Genomic DNA, 9,211 nt, shown 5'->3' on the forward strand with positions numbered 1-9,211 from the left:
GCACATTCAGTGCCTACTATCTTTAATATTCAAACAATATTACTTTTATTAAGATAGGCCTGGAGTTAAGTTCTAACATCAGACCTTTTCTTCTACATTCCATCATATTTTTGCAAGACAAGCTACAACAACTAATGCTTATTCAAGACAATAAGTGCTACTCAGTAATTTGTGGATTCAAATTATGAACTCAACCATTTTGAAGGAAGAAAAATCCACACCCACATCACATGAATATTTTGAAACAAATTCAAACTCCCCTATGCAATTTATCATAACAAACTTTATTGGACTCTATCCAATACTATCCTCACCAATGCTGCACAGAACTATCCTTACAAAGATTCCATAAACTCTGAAAATGTTCCACATCTATCCTTTTTTTTCTTTCCCTTTTTCCACTTCTTTTTTCCTGCTGAAATGCCTCAAAAACATTTTTATGCTACAAGCATCGTTAAAAGCTAAGGTTTTGTTATTATGAGAACACCAGCAAAAGCCAACACCTAATATAACAAACTGGTTGCATTCATTTTCTGAGTCAACTGTTAAATGACAACCAGTTTAGAAATTAAGCTAAGAGCCATCTTGAAGAAAGTCCTTGCTCTAGACCCACTGTATAATGTAATTTTCTCCTCCACAAAATATCCTATTCTACAAAAAATTTAAAATTTATATGTAAATATAAATATGAATGTGCTTTAAGGCTAAGACTTAAGATTCTCATGTAATCGTCTTGTTATGCCTACGCGTGCCATCATATCAGGTACATCCTGCTTTGTTTACAGGGTGGCTACACCATACAATGCACAAAACAGACAAGAAGGATTTTCTAAATTTTGCCCCGCTTTTTAGATAAAACTACATTAATATGCATAGGTGTGTAAAACTTCCTAGATCTTTCTTATAAATTACATATATAAAATAATAAAATTGTATTTTCCAAGAACAGTATCTCTTGAAAGTGATGACCTTAAAAGTTACTAAGATACAACCTGAATACTTATGTTTCACAATAATTGTTGTCTCATCATAAAAATAGATTTTTATACTTAAGGGTGAATTTTTAGCCCTCTTGAAATCACCATTTTGTCACCATTTTCCCGTGATGTATCAGAATTTCATCAGAAACACTGGAGCTAAGGTCAAATTAATATTATTAGCAATGTTTTGGTTTGGAATAGATTCAACAGCTTTTTCTGTTTTTTTTTCAATCTTGGTTTTGTAACACTTGTGTATTTCCATTCTTCCCCATTTTAACAGCATACAGATTAAGTTTAAAAAATGTTTGATATAGTTGTTTTTAACAAGGGTTGTATCTAAAGCAATAAATATTCCTTTCTTTGAAAATAAGTAGACACAGAGATGATTGGGGAGGTTATAAAGAAACACTGTTCTAAAATTTCCCTTTATAGTCTCATTTGCTCTTTTAACTTGCATTGAAGCTTAATCCTCCTTCAGTTAATTTGGCAACATTCATACCAGATCCAGTGTATCTGCAGCACATGCTAAAAAAATCCACAAAAAAAATGACATAAAAAACCTGCGAGAAACCCCAAACCATAATTTCTACAGTGACAGTGATTCTTCATTAGAAAGAAACAGCAGTTACCTTGATGAAGCTTGAACTTTACTTGATTCGGGAATTTCTGGTACAGGTCGATGCCGTAATATAAAAGACCGGCTTGCTCTTGGAAATACTTTCATGCAGTTTTGCGTACAAGAATCATATAAGTCATTGTCTATCATTTCTCCTTTAAACTTAAAGAATGGAGAATTTGACTCACTATCAGATAAATCATCCTCATCCGCAAACATCAGATGTTTGTTTTCATTGTATTTTGTCTCACATGAATGAGCAAATGAAGGAGGATCATGAAATGCCAAACAGCCAGCCAAGTGCTCATCAGTTTGGTATGCAGCAGCTTCTTCCAGTGATGTATCTGGCTGAGTATCTGTCTTAATACTTCCACTTAGATTGACAGCTTTTAGTATGCTGTCTGAATTCTGGTATAAACTAGAAAAATCCAAATTTGTAAAGCTATCATCATTTGCCTCTGATAAGTTTTGCTCTACAAGTTCAAACCTTTCTTTATCAACGTAAGCCTTATTAAGAAGTTGTTCTGACAATGTTGCAGATATCAAGCTAGCCCCATCTACACTTGAATTGCTTACTGGAGACTCCTGATCCGAGGACGAATATTGCTTCTCTTCTAAACCTTTCAAGTCTTTGAATTTTAGATTTTCACGGAAAAGAGAATTTCCTTGCATTTTTGAAAGAGCGGTGTCCAATTGCTTAAGAATCCTTCTGCGGTGCCCTGTAGGCAACACTCCCATTTGCTGAAGCACACTGTTATTTATTCCCACGCAATCTGTTACAATGTTATAGCCATATCCTTTAAAATTAGGAAGATACTGCCCCAAGTTAATGTTGACCAAGAATTCTTCAATGTCAGTGCCATTGCCTCTGGATGACATGATGGCAGCTTCATTCCGAATATTGCCCCACACAGTCATGTAGAAATACAGTCAGGATGCGTGCATATTCACTAGCAACAAAGCTCTCTAAATTTGGTGTCAGCCAGCCAATGGAGAATATCAGTTTCTTCAAGACACTTCTCCAGATTTCTTCAGTTCAAACTGATTTTTTTTTTTAAAGATGGCAAACCTATGGAAAAGGAAAAGGGCATTAAAAAAAATTCCCACCTGAATTCATATTAATCTTGGATAAAATTCTGAAAGGCTCCCTGTTATTTGTACAGTAACATTTTTAAATTGCTTATATATGACAATTTCAAGGAGGGTAAACAGCATAATCTCTCCATCCTTTTATCTTGGCCTATATAAAGAGAATAGAGAAATCAAAGTCTTAACTCAGCACAAGTAATACAGTCTTATAACATATAATCCTAGTAGTTAATGTTAAGATGAACATTTAAGAGATGAACCACTTCTCTACACACACAAGGTCTTATTACACAGTACTTGGATATAAGGGGGAGAAAAACTGATCTAAGACCAGAGCTGGAACCCAAAGCTTTCCTATTCCCACGCTAGCACCAATTAACTGCACCGTAGGGCTTCTACTCCCTTATCTTCTGAGTCTTAAACTCCTTTTAGCACAGAAACACACTTTCAATGGGAAAAAGGAAAAATGATGGGCTAGAGCATTCTATGTGAACCGTGGGTTCAAGCCCCCTTCAACTGAGAATCCAACTGAACAAGTACCATAACCAATACAATAGTTTACAACTGTAGAATCACTTCTGGGGGGGGAGGAAGTGCCTTAATTGTTTAAATAACTGCAGTCAGAAAGCTGTGGAGGTGATCAAAATACATCTTGTAGATCAGGCCCTTCAAAGAACTGTCACAAGGGAAAACAGGAAACAGGTAACTACTAGCTTTTCAATTGTGTCAAGGAAGCAGTTTTCCCTTGGACACAAACAGCAGCAGAGGCATAACCCCATAGGCAACTTCTGGCCTCCACACTAGAGACATTTGGTATCTCAAGTGCCCATGACAGTTTTTCCTCAGTATTTTCCAACTCAGTTCTTGCACTCTCCAGATTCCACCTATTTGAGTTCTTCTTTCTTTCGGGGCCATATCCAAATTCACAACTTACAAAATCCAAAGCAGGCAGAGAAGCTACTATTCTGAAGGTGTTTGAGACAGCCTGAAATCACATCTCTAAAGAAGGTTTAAGATCAGCAGCAGTCAACAGGTTTTTTCACCTCCCTCTTCCTGTATAAAGAGTAATTTGGCCTTAGGGAAACCTGCTGACTGTAGCAGCTGTCCTGGCATGCAGGTACTAGCCTTAAGCAGCCTGGAAAAGAAAAAACAGCTTCAGCAGAACAGCGTAAGACTTAAGTAGGAATTAGAAAGAAAAGAAATCATATGCCCAGAATACATCCATGGTAGTAGGTATTGATACCTTATTCTTCAAAATATTTCCTGACAAAAAAGGCACCACTTATAATCTAGAATTGAAGCTTAAAGATTGCCTACTTTTGTACTGTATCAATTCCTCCAATAAAGGATAAAACCTCTTCCTGTAAGTTTTCCGCAACGCCTTCTGAATAACTAAGTCGTTATTCAGAAAAGCAGTCATAAATAAATCTTTATTTCCCTCCTCATTCCCCAAATCCACATACAAATAAATATAAATTTAAAATCATGTACTGAATGGAGCACAACTGTTATCACTGCTATTGGTGATTGTACTTTGATTATGAAATAAATGATTAAATAACTAAATCACCAGAAGTCTTTTCTTGCAAAATTTTGTAAATATCTTTATCACTCCCACACTTTCAAAAAGTGGTAATCAAAAACAGGGAAAAAACAAACCTCTTTATACTTAGACTATATATGTGACATAATAACAAGAAAAAAAGATGATGAACAAACCTACATTTTTCTGGAAGATGTAAAAATCAACACAGCATGCTTACTATAAATGTTCCATTATTTAAAATCAGTCTTCAGATTTTTGTTTATCTCTTTAACTTCTTTTTTGGGGCAATATTTTTATCAGCTTTGATCACTGTCCACAAGTCTGAGAAGTGACTTCTTATCTTGAATATGAAATTCATACAACTAAAACTTTTTAGAGAGAGAACTCTATAGGCCAATCACATATCAGCCTCTCGAGATGAAGTTTGTCAGGGAGTTAACCCTCACTAAAGGATTCTCAAGTCATTTAAATTCAAAAAGCCTTGGATTGAGCTAAACTGATTAACAATCAGCTTTTAGATTTAACTTTGTCCTTTCCCAACCTGTGTACTTATCTAAACACTCATTGTTCCTTTAAAAATTTCAGACATCAGCATTTCCTCAAGCTTTTCACGTAAGCTTCTAGCCATAAAAGATAAAATTCAACAGTATGGCCTCCACCCATCTCTAAACTCTGAAAAATACAAATAAATACATAGTGTCTTAAGAAATAATTAGTACAGAAATTACTAAAATGGGCAAAAAGTATCAGGCAGGCACTGTTTGTGCCAGAGAATAGTCTTTCATGTACCCATTAGTGGAAAAAAAAAAAAACAAAAAAACCCAAAAAAACCCAAAAAAACCCCACATGTTCAAGTATATAAAACCCCTACAATGTTAGCAGATTAGTCTAAGTGTTTTAAAGTTGGAGTTGCAATTGGTTATGTCAGCCATTTCCACCTTTCTTGGCAGTTCTGGGTTTCATGGTGGTGTTTGGGTATTTTTTCCCTGAGGTGTTCGTGTTTATTTTCAGACAGTATCATTCTCTCAATCCCTCCACCTTCAGCAGTAGCAAAAAAGACACTTGGGAAAGTAGCTTTCAGTTATATATTCATAAACATACATATATTTTTATATAAACTTATATATTTATACCCACACACACTCTTTTCACTATCTAAATACTGTTTTTTCTACATGCAATAGTTTTGCCCACACCTTATTCTGGAACACCTCCAGTGTTGTTACTTCAGGAACTCAAATAGCCATGTATTATCAGTTATTTGGATCCTAACCCATCTCTGTACAAACCACATAACAATGCAGAAGATTATCTAGCACAGAACAAACTTTGTTTCCAAGTTTGCAAGAACCATTACTTTTTGCAGTGTATTTTATAAATGAAACATGTAGCAGACTGAGAAAGGAGGGAACTGCTCGCTGAGAAGACATTTTGATCACAAAATGCCAGCACTGCTAGAAGCTGAAGCCCAAGCCATTCTCTGTTTCTGTAGTAATCTATGGCAGAAGCTGTCAATGCATCCATCAAGATTTATAAAGACATGCTATAGATCTTGCCTAGCTATACAGCTGGTTAGATGCCAGTAAGTTCACAGTCACACATATTTTGTGGGTCTGAGCAAAGGGTTATACTGACACCTGTTTTGGTTTGACTACTCAGACAAAGACTCAAGTAATAAACAGCTAAACAAACCTACACACACTGGTGAATGTTTGTGTTGCAGGCTAGAAGATAAATACTGAATCGTTTCTTACAATGTTTTATCCTTACTAAAGGCTTAAGCTCAAGAAGTATACAGAAAAGCAGAACTCAAGGACCACCTTATCCAATACATTAATCTATTTCAATGTAATTAATATCAATTAAAAAAAATAATTTAATATCCTCCATAGCTTTAATTGCGGAAAAAGTCATAACAAACCCCAAAGAATGTTTGTACAGCATTAGATATGTAGTGCATATATATGATATATACACATTTATATGCATATATCCACGTTCACATCCATATTTGTACCACTACAGCAACTTTAAGTAAACAAGCCTTCAACATTAGTGCACATGGTTGCATACATCCTGAAAAACAAAACTTTTCTCCCAGCAGCAAGGCAAAATAGATTTTTCCTACAGTATTTGATAGAAATAAATATCAAAAAAGAAAAGAAAAAAAAAAGAGGGGAATTTGGTCTTGCTTAAATAAAACTGATTCTTGCTGTACTATCATATTCTCCAATATAGAGTAACCAAGACAAAAGTCATCATTGAACATGGTTACTAAAAACAGGAAAATGCTATACTGATTATACAAAAATCAAGCTTCCTGGAAGACACTTGACCATTCAATTTTATAGAAATAAGAGTAAAACAACTAAACTGCTATGTGGAAAAAAACAATACAAGGGAAACCATCTGGGCTTTTCTTCCAAGAAAATATGTTTTGGCAGGGCATGAATTGCAATTTGTGTTGCACATCTCAAGCCTTATATGGGATCATCCAACTTTCTTTCATAGAAGATGATGTTTCTCGCACTTCTTTTCAAACTGATTTTCATGTTCTTCCTTTTCGCATCTTATGGGAAAAATTTTTAACCTTTCCTCACATGGAGGATAAGTACCTGCATTCTGAAAAGCTGTATCAGTTGATTCTATGATTCTTCCATTCTATGATTTTCAAGTTGAAGTCTTCAAGACATCGATTGGAAGACAGACAGACGAATCTATGTTGAAGCAAGCAAGCAATCCAACTTTTAATAATGAAATGTGTGAACAGTAGGATATAGCTGAATATAGAAACACTCAAGTGAGACTCTTTATTTCCCTTTTTAAGATCACTACAGATATTAGCCTGAAGAAAGTGTCAAACCTTTAGAAGTGCATGGCAAGATAATCACACTGTAAGCAATCAGTTCAACAAATACAAGCAAGTTCAGGCTTGCTCCCAGCTTCTGCTAAACCACACACTAGATTAAGATCCAAATAAACATGTAAAAAACCCAAAACAAGACAAAAAACCACCACAACAGGACTTACCATGGAGCAGAATGAGATCTGCCAGTAGTGAATTTCATCTTCCCATTGTACTTCACTCCATACAAACTGACAAGATTAACAGGCCTAGAAAATGTTGTAGATCATTAAAGATCTTTCCAAAAAATCTACATAATGCAATCAGCACACTGACTGCATGCTCAAAAAAAACCCCAACCCTCTCAAATGACCTTTTTAAAGTGGTTACTCAATGAATTAACATTTGGGTCAACTCAGAGCAAGATAACTGATTGCAACAACTCCGATGATAGAACTGTTCCCCTTCCAAAGGCGAGGAAGTTACTAAGTGTAGCTCAACGTAGTGGATAATTATGAAATACCTTTAATCACATCCTCTGTTAAAATGTTTCTTTGTTTTTTTTTTTTTATTTCAGAACACTTCTCTTCCAGAGAAAAGTTCAGCCACCTTCGCCACCTCGGAGTCAAACCTCATACTGCAAGAAATTCCAGTGGAACAACTTGCAGAGTCTCTGGAGTAAGGAACTGCATGGCATGAACAAGCAAGCTAAAGGTGGAATTGGTTGAGTAAACTTTAGCAAGTTGCTGTGGCAACACTTGGGTGCTGTATCATTCACTTTGTCTTTTCTATCTATCTAGGACATCCTAGTAGCACTTTGACTTTCTCAAAATGAACTTCATGCATTTTCTGACAAAATTTCCAGAAATAAACTGGCAGCTAACAAGAAGTCTGTTTGTGTCTAACTTCACAAAAACAACTCATATATAAATACACAATAATAAAGCACTGTTCCTCAGTATGACGTTTACATACAGACCGTTAAAATAATTTAAGCTAAAAAGAAAACAGTAGGAAAAAAAATACACGCCTTATTTTCTACCTGCCTACGAGCTATTTCTTGTCAGATTCCAACTTTGGTATCTGACGCTCATCTGAGACATGCCCTGTACTAAACCACTCAGCCTCGCTCCTGAACTCGCCGGTAACTCTAAAGCTACTCTCCAGCAGTGCGGTTTTCGCTGGCCGCTGCGCTGACGGCGGGACCGGGACCTCCAGCATCACAGCAGCGGCCCACGGGGAAGCTCCGTGCCCGCAGCAGCCCGGCCTGGGGAGCCGTCCACGCAGGCCGCCGCGCACAGGGCAGCAGGCGGGCAGCCCTTGCCCTCTACCTCCCAAACTCCGCACCCCGCGGGGGCTGGCTTACCTCTGGCGAAAAGCAGCGGGGGAAGGGGAGAGAGAGAGGCAGGGGGAAGGAAGGGCAGGACTTCAGATTGCTTCAGCTTTCTTTTCTCCCTCCGGCTCTCCGCTCGCTCGCTCGCTTGCCTTCTTTCTCTTTCCTTCCTGCCTCCACACCCCTCCCCACCCCCGCGCTGCTCCCCGGCAAGCCGCGCCCGCGGCGCGGAGCTCCCTCCCTCCTTCGCTCCCGCAGGAGGCGGCGGCACCTGGGCGCGGGCGGGGAGCGCCGGCCGCTCCGCGCCCCTCCGCGCCGCCGCTCCGCGCGTGGGCCGCCGGGGCGGGTGCTCAGGCTGTGCTCGCCGGGCAGCATGCTTCTTGACGAGTCAGGAGGAAGCCCGCTTGCAGCCGCAGGCTTCGGCTCTGGGAGCGCTTGCTGCCCCAGGGCATCGCTTCACAGGCGCCCGTGTCGTGTGTCCCCCTCCCCAGCCTGGGCTGCGGTGGCGGCGGGGCTCCCTCCCTCCCTGGGAGCCGCGGGCTACCAGGCAGCCGGCAGCCCGGCCAGCGAGCAGAGGGCTTCCCTGCGGTCACCTCTGGCACCAAATGGAGCCATGCTCAGGGCGGGTGCTCCAGGTGCGAGGAAGCAGTATTGCCTTACAGTAGTGGCACCGCTGTTGAGTGATCACTGGCTTTAAAATAACTAACTAAATAAAATTACTAAGTTTTCAGTAATGCACGTAACTTCCCCACTTCTAGGAACTCGTGCACATGTGTGAATTACTGTCACTCAGCTGAAACCA

The 9,211-nt window shown here is 38.9% G+C and overlaps 1 protein-coding gene across 1 annotated transcript in view; it reads right to left on the minus strand.

Moving 5' to 3' along the window:
• The window catches only part of ARAP2 (ArfGAP with RhoGAP domain, ankyrin repeat and PH domain 2), a 132,369-nt gene extending 123,876 nt beyond the window's left edge, over positions 1 to 8,493 (minus strand). Inside the window, exons 1-4 of the mRNA XM_050896198.1 lie at positions 8,443 to 8,493; positions 7,262 to 7,345; positions 6,847 to 6,948; positions 1,610 to 2,665 (exon numbers count right to left, since the gene is read on the minus strand). Of these exons, the coding sequence (XP_050752155.1) occupies positions 1,610 to 2,514 (905 nt within the window). The 5' untranslated portion in view covers positions 2,515 to 2,665; positions 6,847 to 6,948; positions 7,262 to 7,345; positions 8,443 to 8,493. The remainder of the gene's footprint in view (positions 1 to 1,609; positions 2,666 to 6,846; positions 6,949 to 7,261; positions 7,346 to 8,442) is intronic.
• Between the last annotated feature and the right edge of the window lie 718 nt (positions 8,494 to 9,211).

This window comes from Gymnogyps californianus, chromosome 4, assembly GCF_018139145.2.
Source record: "Gymnogyps californianus isolate 813 chromosome 4, ASM1813914v2, whole genome shotgun sequence".
In the NCBI taxonomy this organism is placed as follows: domain Eukaryota; kingdom Metazoa; phylum Chordata; class Aves; order Accipitriformes; family Cathartidae; genus Gymnogyps; species Gymnogyps californianus.